Source organism: Sminthopsis crassicaudata, chromosome 1 (assembly GCF_048593235.1).
Source record: "Sminthopsis crassicaudata isolate SCR6 chromosome 1, ASM4859323v1, whole genome shotgun sequence".
Taxonomy (NCBI): Eukaryota; Metazoa; Chordata; class Mammalia; order Dasyuromorphia; family Dasyuridae; genus Sminthopsis; species Sminthopsis crassicaudata.
Genome location: NC_133617.1, coordinates 62,357,759 through 62,372,564, shown reverse-complemented (window position 1 = coordinate 62,372,564; position 14,806 = coordinate 62,357,759). Strand labels below are relative to the sequence as shown.

Below are 14,806 nucleotides of genomic sequence, written 5' to 3'. Positions count from 1 at the left end.
GTCTCCATTTTCTCATTTGCAAAAATGAGGGGATTGGTCAAGAAAACCTCTGAAGTCCAATCTATGATCCTATGTCCCTTAGGTAGGAGTCACCAGCCTCTACTACTGTTCTGTTTATTTTATGATCTTTACTGGCAGATCTCTCACTGGGGGTTCCACATAATTTTTTGGAGATGGAGCTTCTCATAGGATCCATTTCCCTCTTCTTTGGGAAGAATCTCATATCTATTACTTTGGTCCAAGTGTTCTGTGATCCTTCTTCCTTTTCTTTTCTGTAACAGTCTTCAATCCTCTCATCTCTTGCACCAGTCAGGATTCTCCTCTGCCTTTCCATATCATCTTTGCTCTTTGTTTTAAGGTTGAAATTCTTCTTTAGGTTTTCATAGAAACCCTTCATTCTTCTTGATAACCTGAAATCAGAGAGGCATTCTTCAAACTCCTTTATATTCTCTTTCAGGACAAAGACCAAGTTGTACTTTGAGCATAATAATTATTTGTCTTCCATGCTAATGAACTCTGAAATTACTCCTACCTTATTCACTACAATTTGTTGTTATTTCACCTCTTCCTTGGTCTTTTGATCCCAAATCCTGTGCTTTGTCCTTACTATGACCTCTCAGGTTTTTTTCAAGCCTGTGCTATCTTTCCTCCTTTCTCTATCTTGTCCCATCAATGAATCAGTTCAGCTCTATGATGTCTTCTCTAGTACTTTGCCCTCTTATTTTATCGTTGACCTTGCCCTGCCAAGCCCTGTATTATGCCCACCTTAATTCTTATTATGTTTTGCTGAACAAAACTGTGAAGCAATACTGAGTCCACTAAAATTTGTTACATATTCTCAATTGGGCCACTACTAAGAATCCTTTTATAGCATCCTAAATGATTCATTATCCCACTCATCACACCACTTTTCCAAACCTTTTAATCCTTCTTCAAACTTTAACTACCCTACCCCATTCAAGTAAGAAAGAGCCTTGCATATTTCACTAAAAAAAAAGTAAAGCCATTCTAGAGGAGCTCCCTATTCTCCCTTTTTCCTTTCACACCTGTCAAATGTCTTCTGCCATTATCTTCTCATTCCCTGTCTCACGTAATGATGTGGTTCTTCCCCTTGTTAAGGCAAATCTCTCTACATGTACAAATGAACCATTCCATTCTGTCTCTTGCCCCCCCCCTGTCATCCCCACTCTTTCAGTTATCTTCAATTTCTTCTTGTCTTCTGGTTGTTTTCCTGCTGACTACAAACATGTTCATGTCTCCTTCCTTTTCAAGAAATCCTCGTTTGATCTATCCCTGCTAGCTATCTTCCTATCTCTTTCCTCTCTTTTGTAAGCTAAACCTCTTAGGAAGGCTGTCTGCAATCGGTATCTCCACTTTCTTTCCTCTCGTTTTCTTCTTAACTTCCTGGGGTCTGGCTTCTTTTCTCATCATTCAACTGAAACCAAAGTTACTGGTGATTTTTTAATTGCCAAATCCAATGGCCTTTTCTCAATCTTCATTCTTTTCTGATCTTTTTGCAGCTTTTCATATTGTCAATAACCTCATCTTGACATTCTCTTCTCTCTAGGTTTTGGGATTAACTGTTTTCTCCTGATTCTCCTCTTACTTTTTGGTCCCTTTCTTATCAGTCTCTTTTGCTGGATCTTAATCTAGGTCATGCTTACCCAGTTATAGGTGTCCTCCAGGGCTCTGTCCTGGACTCTCTTCTCTTTTGTCTGAATGCTGTTTCATTTGGTAATCACATCAAGTCCCATAGCTTCAGCTGTCATCTCTGTGCAGATGATTCTCAGATTTATTTGTCCAATTCTATCTAACCTCTGTCCTAATGGCCATTCTCCAATAATCCTTTTCCCTAATAGACATTTTGAACTGGACGCCTCCAAACTGAACTCATTATTTTGTTTCCTCTATGCCCAACTCCCTTCTGAACTTCCCTATTATTATCCAGGGTATCACCATCCTACTCTCATATCTAATCAATTGTCAAATCTTTTCATTTCTACCCTATAAAAACTATTTTAAGTCTCCTTTTTTCTCCTCCAACACGACACATCCACCAACCTGGTACACATCCTTATCGCCTCATCCTGAATTATGCAATATCTGCTGGATATCTCTTTGTTTCAAGTTTCTCCTGGAGACTCCAGTCTATCCTACATTCAGATGTCTATCTGCAAGCAGGTCTCAAGGGAAGTGATCCTATGCCTTTACATAAGTCATTAGTTACAATGTAAGCAAGCACATGATGTAAGGACAGATCACTGCAGCCTTTCTCTTGAGACTTGATATCAAACTGAAGGCAGATCTCAAGTGAAGAGCTGCCTTCACCTTCTTTACATTGTAACTAATGACTTGTATATAATGACATAGGATCACTTCCCGTACACCTGCCTCCAAGTCAGTTTGATCCATTATTAACTGCTCTTTGGGTCTATTTCCAAAACCCCTAATCGTATAATTCCCTAGTCCACATCTCATCCACCAGGCGCAATGGCAGAGTCACCGCCAATGAAGTTTATTTAAGGCACAATTGATGCTATTTGAAAACTTTTTTTTTTGACTTTGTTAAATGCTTTGTTGCCATGCCTAGAGTTTGAAGACTGTCTTGTCTTCCTTTTTTTGAAAATTGAAACATTTGCTTGTCTTTAGTCCTATGGCACCCCTCCACTACCTCTCAAAGGTCACTGGCATCCGCTCAGCAGTCACATCTGGCAGTTCTTTCAGAGCTCTGGGAAATAATTCATCTGAGCCAGGTGATCTGAACATTCTATTCTTGCGCAGTTCTGTTTGCTAAAAAGTTCTTGTCCACATGAGGCTGAATCTGTATCTGTTGCCCTGCCCTGCCCCTCTTCCCACTGGTTCTCATTCTGCCCACAGGTACCGCATGCACCCATCTCCTCCCTACTCTCAGCTTATCACTTATTGGAGTCACTTAGTGTCACTTGGGAAAGCACACTTCCGGAATGGGAAGAACAAATGCCTCCATTCCACCTCTCCCTGTCCCTGAAGGGGTGGCGGCTGTCTCCTAGAACCAAGACCGTCAGTCCCTGGACTCCTAGATGAGGAGCCCCATAGCTGGACATCCAGGAGCTTTTACCATTGCTCACAGGCCTATATTTGGGGCAAGGATCTCTTGGGCGAAAAGAAGGGGCTGCTCAAAACCACGGCTCAGCCCAGTTCTCCAGTCTCCTCAAGCCGGCAGGCAGCCTCTTGCAGTTGTCATAGCAACTGTAGGGGAATCTTGGCACTAGGCTTGGATGGGCATGGTAAAGTTCTCTCCCTGCCTACCCTCCTCAACCTAGAATGAAGATTCAGTTAATTGTCATGAAAACTTCCAGTTTTATTTCAATATAATATTTATTTACTGAGGGGTAGGGAGAGAGGAGGAGGGGCAGTCCTTAAGCTCCCCAAGGGCTGGGTTTGTATCTTTCTGTCCAAATAGGTATTTTTCCAGGAATGGTATCTAGTGCTGGACTTTAAGTTGGAAACTCCCAAAGGCTCACATCGCCTTCTCGCCCTCAGGGTGGAGATTCCCTGGGAGCAGAGGACATGCTTCTTAAGTAGTCCATCTAACGACTCCATGAGGGCGGGATCTGGGCTTACCCCTTAGACCAGGGTCTGTCTTTTCATTCCTAATGATGGAGACATGTTTCCCTTCCAAATTAGAGATAACCATGTTTTTTCTAGACATGTTCTCTGCTAGCGTGAACAGAAATAAGTGTTCCCCTCCCCCCAACACACACACACATTAATCCTTATTTCTCAGGCTTCAGGCTTGTGCAGAGAGCTGACAGTCACTTTCCTCATAAGAATAGCTCTGGGCATAAATCATTCAGTCGTGGGTCAGAACAGGAACAATGTCTAAATGTATTCTCCATAGGGGTCAGTAGACAGATAGTTCCTCTTTTTACCTCCTCCTTTCTTACTCCTCTTTGAATTTCCTAGGCTGAATGGGACATGAGAATCTCAGCCCAAGATTCCTGCCAACTAGTTGAGCCAAATGTTCCATGCACATCATAAGCAAAAAAAAAAAAAATTAGGATGAAAATGGTCCCAGTGGTGATGAATTCTTTGGGGAGCGAGCTAGAGTCTGCCCCCAAAAATTATTGCATTAAAGAATAGCAGAACATGTTTAACACATATTGGATCCCTTGTTGTCTAGGGGAGGGGTGGGGAGAAGGGGAGGAAAAATTTGGAACACAAGGTTTCACAAAGGTGAATGTTCAAAATTATCCATGCATATGTTTTGAAAATAAAAAAGATTTAATAACAAAAAAGGATAGCAGAGTTAGAAGGGACTTTACATAGAACATCAATTAGAATTATAGCCTTAAAATATCAAATATTGGCTATTAGAACTAGAAAGGACCTAAATCATGCATTTATTTAATTCAACAAACATTTGTTAAGCAGCCTCTTTGCCCAGTGATAAGTACTAGATGAATAATAACAACTTGATAAAATACTCAAATGATTCTCTTTAAAGTCAGTGACTTTATCTTTAAATCCAGTGGGTTCTTTTCCAAGTCTCATCATTCACAATTTTTTAAAACAGTTTTTGAGCTGACTGAGTACTCACTCCTTTGCCTTCAAAAGCAGCACATTCTTTTTTAATAGCATTTTATTTTTTTTAATTACATATAAAGACAATTTCAAACATTCATTTTTATGTTAAATTTTTGAGCTCCAAATTTTCTCTCTTTTGTCCCTTCCTTCTCCCTTCCCTAAGACAATAGACAATGGTTTAGGTTATATATGTGTAATCATGTAAAATTATTTTTAGATTAATCACGATGTGAAAGAAGAAACAATTTGAAAAAAAAATTACAGTTAGCAGAGGTTCTCCTCTCACCTCTCTGTTCCTACCTCTAATTTGACTGTTTCTATCAGTGAAACTGATTTGGTCTTGTGTGTCCCTAATCTTAGGCTTATCATTGACACTTCCCTTTGCCTTACCTCTCATACCCAATCCATTATCAGGTCCTAACAATTCCATCTCTCCAACATCACTTGCATCCCTTCTCTTTCTTTTATTCTCATAGCCACCTGCCAGTGCATCCCTGTTGCCTCCTATTAAGTTTTTACACCTTTGCTCTTTTCCCTCTCCAGCTAATCCTTTATTCTGCTGTGAGGAATTTTGTTTTAATGAGCAATTCAAACTACATCATTCCTCTGCTGAAAAATTTTCTGTGGCTCCCAGTGTCTCTGAGTAAAAGTCTAACTTTTCGTATTCAATTTAGAGGATTAAGATAATCCTCTAAAATGGATTATCTTAACAGCCTTATACCAGCCTTATTCCCTCTACACTTTCTTTACTACAGCCAAACTGTATAAGTATAGGACATTCCTCTTCCCAAAAATAAAAAATAAAAAAAACAAATATGGCATGTACTTCCAGACTTCCATGCTGCTGCCTAGTCTATTCCCCAGGCTTCAATTGCTCTTTCTCCCCAACTTTCTTCTAAAAGCCAACCCAAAAATCTACCCCTTTCAAGAAGTTTTCCCTGGTTGGTAATAACATTTTTCAAACTTCAAATATCACTTTATTTTGTAACTCTCTAATGGGCTTATTAGCCCTATGGTCTAATATAGCTAGCTGTCTTACTCTCTACTAGCTCATATTTTCTAAAAGGGCAAGTATTGTATCTTAGCTAAATTTTGCATCTTTTCCAGGATAAACATAGGACTCTGCACACCATAGTCTCTTTTGTTGTTATTTTGGAGCAATGAGGGTTAAGTGACTAAACCAGCATCATATAGCTAGTAAAGTTCTGAAGTTACATTTGAACTTAAGTCCTCCTCACTCCAGGCTCAGCACTCTACCCACTGTGCCACCAGCTGCACCCCCATACGCTCTTAATAAATGCTACATCTTAGTAACTGATTGACCATGAAAGCACGTTGATCACAATTTTGAACTGGAAGAGAATTTAGAAGTAATTTAATCCAACACCTTCATTTTACAGAAAAGGAGATTGAATCCCGGACAAATTAAGTGACTTGCCCAAGGTGATAGAGAATCAATAATTAAAGATAATGCTAAAGTTATAAACATAAGAAACTGGTTGAATGGGGAATAGATGCTACTGACAAAAACAATCAGACTGGAACAAGTTTAAGGAGAAAGGTAATGAGCTGGGGCGGCCAGGTGGCACAGTGGACAGAGCACCAGCCCTGAAGTCAGGAGGACCTGAGTTCAAATCTGGTCTCAGACACTTAACACTTCCTGGCTGTGCGACCCTGGGCAAGTCACTTGATCCCAATTGCCTTAGATATCTGTGTAGATACTTCTTGAAGGTAGTTAGAGAATGTGGTATGTCTGAAGTCATGGGTGAGAGTGTATCCTGAGGAAGGGAGTGGTCAACAGAGCAAAGATTGCAGAGGTCTGAAATGAGGTCCTTGAGGAGTTTAGGAGTCCAAGGAAAGGCTCAGGTAGAGGGAGGAGCTGGGGTAAGGAGAACATAGAATGTCAGAGCTGGAAAGGCTATTGGAATATAGACTGGGAGGGACCTTAGAACATAGGATTTCAGAGTTGGGAGATTCCTAAGAACACAGGAGATTTTAGAACACAAAATGTCAATGGTGGGAAGCTCTTCCTTAGAAGATAGAATGTCAGTGCTGGAAGGGTCCTTAGCACACAAAGTGTCAGAGGTGGAAGGGTCCTTAGAATCCAGAATGTCAGCATTGGAAGGGGCCATAGAATATAGAAAATAGAATATTAGAGCTATCAGAACTAGAACATAAAGCATGGAATGTCAGGGCAGAAAGAGGATCTCAGAGATCCACCACTCTCTGGCCCTGGTCTCCCTGGGAAGCCATTGTGGAGCAGGCAGAAAGAAGCAGTTTCTTGGCTTCAGTGCTGATGGGATGGAAGGAAACTTAATATGGGGGAGGGGTGTGAAGCAACTGCAGGAGCTGCAGACAGTCTCTCCTGGCAGAAATGCAAATGAATTTGAAAATAGTAATCAGTGCTGGAAAGAGCGCCTGAGTCACTGTAGTTCTGTGGGCAGGTGAGAGAGGGCGGCTCCACGAGCCGCCCACATGGGCCCATGCTTGCCAGACATAGACCAGACGTGGCCACTCGCACATTTGGGCAGCAGGGTGTGTGAGCACCAGGTCCTACGCACCTGATTCTCTCCAGACTGCCGGCTCTCCAAGTCCCTAAAATAGCGGGGGGCTCCTGACCTTTGCCTGCGTTCTGAACCCCAAGGGGCAAGGAGTCTAGAGAAACCTATAGCACTCTTCTCAGGATTGAGGATTTTTTAACATAATATTTTCTTCCCTACCTCCTAGTTACATGTACAGACAATTTTAAACATTCATCTTTTGAAAATTGTGAGTTCCAAATTTTCTCCATCCCTTCCTCACGTCGTCCCTCTCTGAGACAGTAAAAGAATCATGTGAGAATCATGTTTTTAACTGCATAAACTAAAATCCTTAGAATTATAAAGGAAGCCAATTATTTTGAAATAAAGATGTCATTCCCCCCCCCCTGCCCAAGTTGAAGTGAAATCGGAATTAAGAATTCTTACCCTAGAGTTCTCTTTGATTGGAGACAGAAGGCAATACGATGTCTTGAAAAAAGTCATGATCCAGAGGCTGAGAAGCTGCGTTTGAATTCTTCTTCCCTATGAGACATTGAACAAGTCCCTTCCTCTCCTGAGATAGGTTCCTCGTTTGGGAAAAGAAGGAATTGTACTAGATTATCTCATAACCTTATGAAACTGGCTTTCAGAGTTCTTTGAGCCACAGATGCACAAGGTCACACAGTCACCCTGAGAATCAGCCATTTGGAAAATGTCTCACAAATATGCATGCAGCCAGATGTTTGTCACATCTGCAGTTTTACCCTGTCCACCAGGTGGCACTCTAGGGGACTGTCAGAGCTAGTAGGGAAATTAGAACACAAAATATGACAGTTGGGAGGGCCATTTACATATAGAATGTAACAGTTGGGAGGACCATTTACATATGGAATGTCAAAGCTGGGAGGAATCTTAGAACACAGAATGTCAGCATTGGAAAGAACCATAAAATATAGAAAATAAATTATTAGAGTTATCAGAGCTGGGTTTCCTGAGTATAATAATAGTACCCAACTCCCAGGGTTGTTGTGGGGATCAAATGAGCTATAAGCTGAGTTTGGCAAAGCTCAAAGTGTTACATAAATGCTAGCCAGCATAGTCACTATCTAGCTGTACCCCAAATCCAGGGATCAGGGAAAGCCTAAAGAACCTCCATATTTGTCCCTGTATCTCTGCAGATGGGAACTGCGGGACATAGCTAATTGACTGCTCTTGGTCACCTGCCGCTTCTTCCTAGTTCTCATTCTGTCCCTGTGAATCCCTGGGTAAGGGTGAGCCGCTTCTGCCTTAGGAATCTCTTTCCTTAGCAATCTTCACTCTTTTATCATAATAACTGGCTGACAGGGGAGCAGAATAGGGCTTGTGTGTCCTTGGCTGAGCTCCGAAGAGAAGAACGAGCTTCTCACAAATTGCAGAAGGCAGACCTCTGTCTGTCCCTTTGTGCTAGAGAGGGTCAGCTCTGCCTTATGTTTTACACACTCCTATCCTGAGAGCCTGGCTCTGCCCTGCTAGGTCAAGCTTGTCCTTGGAGAGGATTCTGAGGGACCACAGTGATCTCAGACCCTCTTTCTTTTCAGTGCAAAAGTACTAGACAAATATGTCTCCCTAACATGAAAGAACTAGGCTGTTGGGGGCTGGATCCCTCCTCCTTCCCTTCTGCCTCCATGTGGACCAGGCCAGGATGCTGATCCTCCTTTACCCTGGAGGGGAGAGATGGCTTAAAGTCAGTCAACTAATTAGAGAAGTAGTAATTGATGCCCAAGCTCGTGCCATCTGCTGAGGCATCTGTGGGGTCTACGCCTCCTGTAGAAAAAAAGGCAGCATTGGGAGAGCACAGTAGGGAGGAGTGGTCAGTGGGAGAGCAGGCCATTGGATTAGTTTGGGGGAGGAGCTGACCATGCTGACCAGAATGTGGATGATGGAAGAGGGGAGAGGGCAGGACCAGGTGTGGGGGGAAAGAAGCAAGGAGCAAAACAGAGAAATCAAGGAAGAAGGAAAAAAACTACCTATAAAGGGCTGGATTAAGAATCCTGCCTGTTTCCGTTATCACTGAGACTTCCCAGGCTTTAGTCATTGCCTCAGACAGAACTGGGAGGGAAAAGGACCCCAAATCCAATGTTCTTTTTGCTCAGCTTCCAACTCTGACATGGTACATCATAAGGCTCCTCTAAACTCTAACATTCAATGTTCTAAGGGCCCCTGATCTTTTGGGTTAGGTGTGAGTGTGAGTGTGTGTTTATATGTCCCTAAGCCCACCTTACCCAGGATGTTATCACCTGATCCCATCTAAAATGATTTATAATAGTGATCCCTCGCCTACAGGCCTGTGATTGTGTAGACAGACAAGACACACAGCTGTGGCCACGTAGACATCCCAGCAGTCATCCTAGAGAAAGGAACACTTCTTCTTGCAAGACCAGCTTCAGAGTCAGAATAGTTTTAGGTTATCTTTTTCTGAGAAGAATACTAGGGAACAGAGCAAGGCTGCCCAATTGCCTTGGGTGGGGTGGGAGAGAATTGAGAAAAGCAGAGAAAGATGATCCCCATTAACATTCCCAAGAGAAGCAGCATGGTACAGTGGAAATAATTCTGACTTTGAAGCCTGCCCCCATTTTCTCCATGTGTAAAATGAGCGTGATAATCACTGCAATACCCTACCTCATAGGGTAGAGGGGAAACTATAATAAGATCATTTCTTTAGAGGGCTTTGCAAACCTTTAAAATGCTCTTGAAATAACAGTCGTGTTGTCACTTATGATAGTGGTGGTGATGATGATAATTTTGTTTCTTGGAATCAAAACGAGACAGAGTTGGGAAGCTTATCCCTAGCGGAAAAGAGGAGTATCCGTCAGAAAGAGGGCTGGGAATTTTGGGAGTGAGGTGGGGGGACTCATCTGGAAAGGAGAATTCATTTCAGAGCAAAGTGTGCTTAGAATCTTCCAAGATAATTTACTTTGCTTAACTGTACGAGTTAAAAGGGTTTATTATCTTTACAAGGGTTATAAGTATTTTCTTTGAGGGAGAAAAAGAGACAGAGACACAGAAAGAAAACAAATGCTTGTGAATTGAAAATGTAAAAGAAGAACGAACACCACCACCGCCTTTCTTAACCTGGAGCAAACTCCTGCCTCATAGAATGTAAATTCCTTAATGGCAGGGACTACTTTGTTGGATCCTCCACACTTAGCATAGTTCCTGGCACATAGTGGATACTTTTTAAAAGCTTGTTGGTTGGTTGGTTCTATTAAAAAGAGGAAAAAAGCAGGAGAGTGGAGTGGGGTGGAGAAGTAAACTGGCAGACAGAGAGTGGTATTATGCCCCCCCCATTCTTAGTTCATCCTTCCCTTTCACCATGAGAACATTCTGAGAATTCATCCCGGACAAGCAGCTGGAATTATGGGTGAAAGTGAGCAGGCAGGAACCCACTCCTTACCCTCAAGTTTCTGTCTTACAGTTCCGGCTGATCCTTGTGAGAACAACCCCTGTCTTCATGGTGGAACGTGTCAAGCCAATCATACCACCTATGGCTGCAGCTGTGACCAGGGCTTCACGGGGGAGAATTGTGAGATTGGTGAGTCTTCCCTTGAAACTCCTCCCTCTGCCAACACCCATACCTCCTGCCAGCCTCAGGATGGAGACTCAGTCCTATATGCAGTCTGGGGAGGAGCCAGCCAAGTGCATCAGAGAACCACAGATCCTTAGCACCAAAAAGAACCAGAGAAAGAAAGCCTTATTCATGCACATATACCAAGTTATAGAACAGACCAGAACATGGGCTCTCTTCTGCATCCCAGCTGTCTCTGAGCATTTTCCACCAGCATGTTCTTAAAGACCATGAAAATAAGGAAGAGTTAGCTACAGACAGGGGGGTGCTGGTAACCATTTAATAACCAGCTTTTTGGAGGAAAGATGAACACAACCTTTTTTATTGAAGCTTTTTAATTCTCAAAACATATGCAAGGATAATTTTAAAACATTGATCCTTGCAAAACCTTGTGTTCTAATTTTCCCCCTTCCCCCCACCTTCTCCCTAGATGGCAAGTAATCCAATATATGTTAAACATGTGTAAAATATATGTAAATCGAATATAGGCATACATATTTATATAATTATGTTGCTGCACAAAAAAAATCTGGTCAAAACGAAAGAAAAATGAGAAGGAAAATAGAATTCAAGCAAACAGCACAAAAGAAATAAAGATGCTCTGTTGTGATCCACCCTCAGTTCCCAAGTGGAACTGTCCCAAGTGGGACTGGAGAGCATCAGCTCATACTCTAGTGATAAGAGACCTTAGTTACCACTGAATCCATCATTGTACAGATGAGTAAACTGGGGCCAAGGGAAAGGGCTTGCTGAGGATCGGGTAGATAATCAGGATTTGAAGCCTGGTCCTCTGACTTCAAGTCCAGCCCTCTTTTCCTCCGTCCCATACAATCCATTTAGTAGCAAAGCTCTTGGAGCTGGCTCCAGCTCAGTCCTGCCATATCTCCAAGGAAAACCATCAGGGCGAAGAACAGTCAGCAGGATGGAGGCCCAACTTATTGCTCTTTTCTGTAAGGACATGTAGGGAAAGAATTGTGCTCTAGGCTCCTAACCCTGGAGAGTCTCTGGACCCGGGAGGGTCCCTGTCTCCTCTCCCACTGGAACAAAGGCCCTGGGCTGGGCCCCCCTCAGGCCAGCTTTGCCACTATCTCACTGTGGGACTCGGTCCCTAGGTCCCTGAATGGGCCTCAGTTTCCCATCTGTACAACGATGGGATCGGAGGAGACGGTCTTCAAGTTTTCTTTGCATGCTAACCAACATTCTGTGGTTTTGTAATTCTTTATGTAACCTGGCTCCTGCCTCAAGTCTGGAGAGTTTGGGGAAGGAGTACATTAAGCAAACTCATGCCCCTCCCCGCCTGAAGCCTGCATCGGCCCTTCCTTCACCCCACACCCCCCCTTCCCCACGCTCACAGCCTGCTTATTCATGGCAGCTCTTGTGGGGCCCTAATTAATGCTAATTGCTGATGGAGCTGCCTTCTCCATCTGCTGGAAAGCCACCCAGGGGGAGGGGATAGATTGCAGGGTCATGGTCTCTGCTTTTGGCAGGGCTCAGAAACTGGAGGCGAAGGGAAGTGGGGGAGGAGGACTGAGGGAGGAAAGGAGGCTACCTTTTGAACCTGTCACCAATTCCTCCCCAGATATTGATGACTGCCTGTCAAGCCCTTGTCTAAATGGGGGTACTTGCATTGATGAAGTCAACTCCTTCATTTGCCTGTGTCTGCCCAGCTATGGCGGGAGCCTCTGTGACAAAGGTGAGATCAGGGAAAGCACCTGTTCAGGCCAGGGCCTGGGACTCCCTGCCCATTTTGTCGGGGTCACACCTCTCCCTCTCCCCAGTTTCTCAGGCCCTCTCCATAGGGGATAAAAGCCCATGACCTCTACCCCATCTACCCTAGGCCTAACTAAAAGTAGCCTGAAGCCCACTCTACGCCCAGGAACCAAGAAGAGGGTAATCCTCAGAACAGCCATTACCTCTGGCCCAAAATTAAGGAAGAAAGAGAAAACCTAGGGAGGGTATGAAGGAGGAAGGAAGGAAATAGGAGAGAGTTCTAAACCCTGAATGGTTTCTCTTTAAGCATCTCCATTTCTCCCTGTCACAAGGGATAGTGGCTCAATGAGAGGGAAGTGGGCTTACCAAAGGGGAAGGGATAGAAGGATACTGATGAGGAGGGGATACAGTGAGAGAAACTGAGACTCTGTGAGGAAATGGGACTCCGTGAAGGGAATGGATACACTATACGGGAGACGGGGGCTCTGCAAGACAAATGGGGATCAATGAAAGGAAGTGGGGCACCATTAGGAGCTAAGAGTTTAATAAAAGAGCCCAGGGAAGAAGATAAATTTTCCAAGAAGCCAGCATGAAAGTATAGCGAAGATATGGGGCTCAGAAGGCAATCAGATGAGTCCAAGTTTCTAGTTCCTACATATAGGGTGTAGGGGTCCCCTTTTAAGAAGGTAGCTGTGACCTCATACACTAGTCCCCAAAAGAGGCAGTTAGGTACAGTGCTCTGGAATGAAGGGCAGGGAATCTGGTTTCTAGTTCCAGATCTATGCTTAGCTATGGAAAAGTCCCTGAGCTTCAGACTTCCCCTCGGTAAACTGCCTAAGTTGCTCTGTGCTCTCTTCTAGTGATGCCTCCAGATATTTTGATCTATGATCCCTCCTTCCCCTCCCGTTCCCCCCAGGAGTCCCAAGATGCTAGAACTATCCCAGCAGAGGAAGTCGATGTTTAAAGCTCCCAGACTTCTCTGAGTTGTTGAGTGGGATGATTGAGGGCGAATGGAAGAAGCTGAGCTCTGAGGTGCTGGAGGAGGGTGGGACAAAGGTCTGGCAATTCCAGGAATGGTGCCTTGGCTCCTTGGAACCCAAGCTTTGTGTTGGTGGGCGAGAGGGGAGGTGAGGAGGTGGACTGTATGAGGTCATAGTGGTGAAAGAATAGGAATTCCCAATTTGGGGACTCCAGGTATCATTCCCTCCTTCTGGCTCTAGACACAGAAGGCTGCGACCACAGCTGGCACAAATTCCAGGGACACTGTTATCGCTACTTTGCCCACCGCCGAGCCTGGGAGGATGCAGAGAGGGACTGCCGCCGCCGAGCTGGCCATCTCACCAGCATCCACTCCCCCGAAGAACACAGCTTTATCAATAGTATGGGCCTGGGACCTTAGGGTTGGAAGCGGGAGAGAGACTGGGTGGGATATGGGGAGCAGAGGATCAGGTTGGGAAGACCCATTCAAGTCCAGGCACTTATCAGTTGTGTGACTCTGGATCAATCACATCTCTGCCTGACCTTATTTCTTTAGCTATAAAATGAGGGCGACGCATAATTCCTACTTTATGAGACGGAGAAAAGTGCTTTATAAATATGGAAGCACTGTAAAAGTGTCAGCTGTTATTACTGTGGTTGAATCCAAGGACTCCAGTCCCTTGAGACAGTGGCTGCCAAATGTGGGGGTGTGGCCCACCCATCAGCGCTCTCGTCACAGACTGGGCTCTGGTGGAGAGATTCTCAGGGTCTCTAATCTACCTCCCTTGGGGATGATGGAAGGAGAGGAATCCCACTGGGCAAGGTCCCCAGTGATGGCCTTCTTCTCCCTCCCCCTGGGCTGGGGCACCTCCTTCCTCAGGCTTTGGCCATGAAAATACCTGGATTGGATTGAATGACCGGATTGTGGAGCAGGATTTCCAGTGGACAGACAATACAGCCCTGGTGAGCGGAGGGAAGGGGAAGTCAGTGACAGAGATACACTGAGGCCTGGGTCCCCTGATCTGGCCCTGGGGAGAAGGGGCTGAGTCTGAGGCTTCCTTGGGGGTATAGCTGGTATAGAGAAGAACCCTGGGCTGAGAGGCAAAAGATCAGTCTTAACTGCCACTAACATGGACAAATCACTTTCCTCCCAATTTTGTTATCTGTAAAATGAATGCTGTCTAAGTTCCCTTCAAAGCTAAAATTCCTAGCAAGAAACTGTCTTCCTGAGCTGGTCCTGATTCCAGTCCTTGGGATGGGGGGGGGGGGTCATGGTGTCTCTGTCTCTCTCTGTCTCTCTCTGTCTCTGTCTCTCTGTCTCTCTCTCTGTCTCTCTCTCTGTCTCTCTCTCTCTCTCTGTCTCTGTCTCTCTCTTTCTGTCTCTGTTTCTCTCTCTTTCTCTCTCTCTCTCTCTGTCTCTCTCTCTCTC

The 14,806-nt window shown here is 44.3% G+C and overlaps 1 protein-coding gene across 2 annotated transcripts in view; it reads left to right on the top strand.

Moving 5' to 3' along the window:
• Window positions 1-14,806, top strand: part of NCAN (neurocan) — a 62,141-nt gene that overhangs the window by 35,588 nt on the left and 11,747 nt on the right. For both annotated transcript variants that reach the window (XM_074307056.1, XM_074307045.1), the window contains exons 9-12: window positions 10,540-10,656; window positions 12,269-12,382; window positions 13,620-13,778; window positions 14,258-14,340. In XM_074307056.1, coding sequence (XP_074163157.1) covers window positions 10,540-10,656; window positions 12,269-12,382; window positions 13,620-13,778; window positions 14,258-14,340 — 473 coding nt within the window. The remainder of the gene's footprint in view (window positions 1-10,539; window positions 10,657-12,268; window positions 12,383-13,619; window positions 13,779-14,257; window positions 14,341-14,806) is intronic.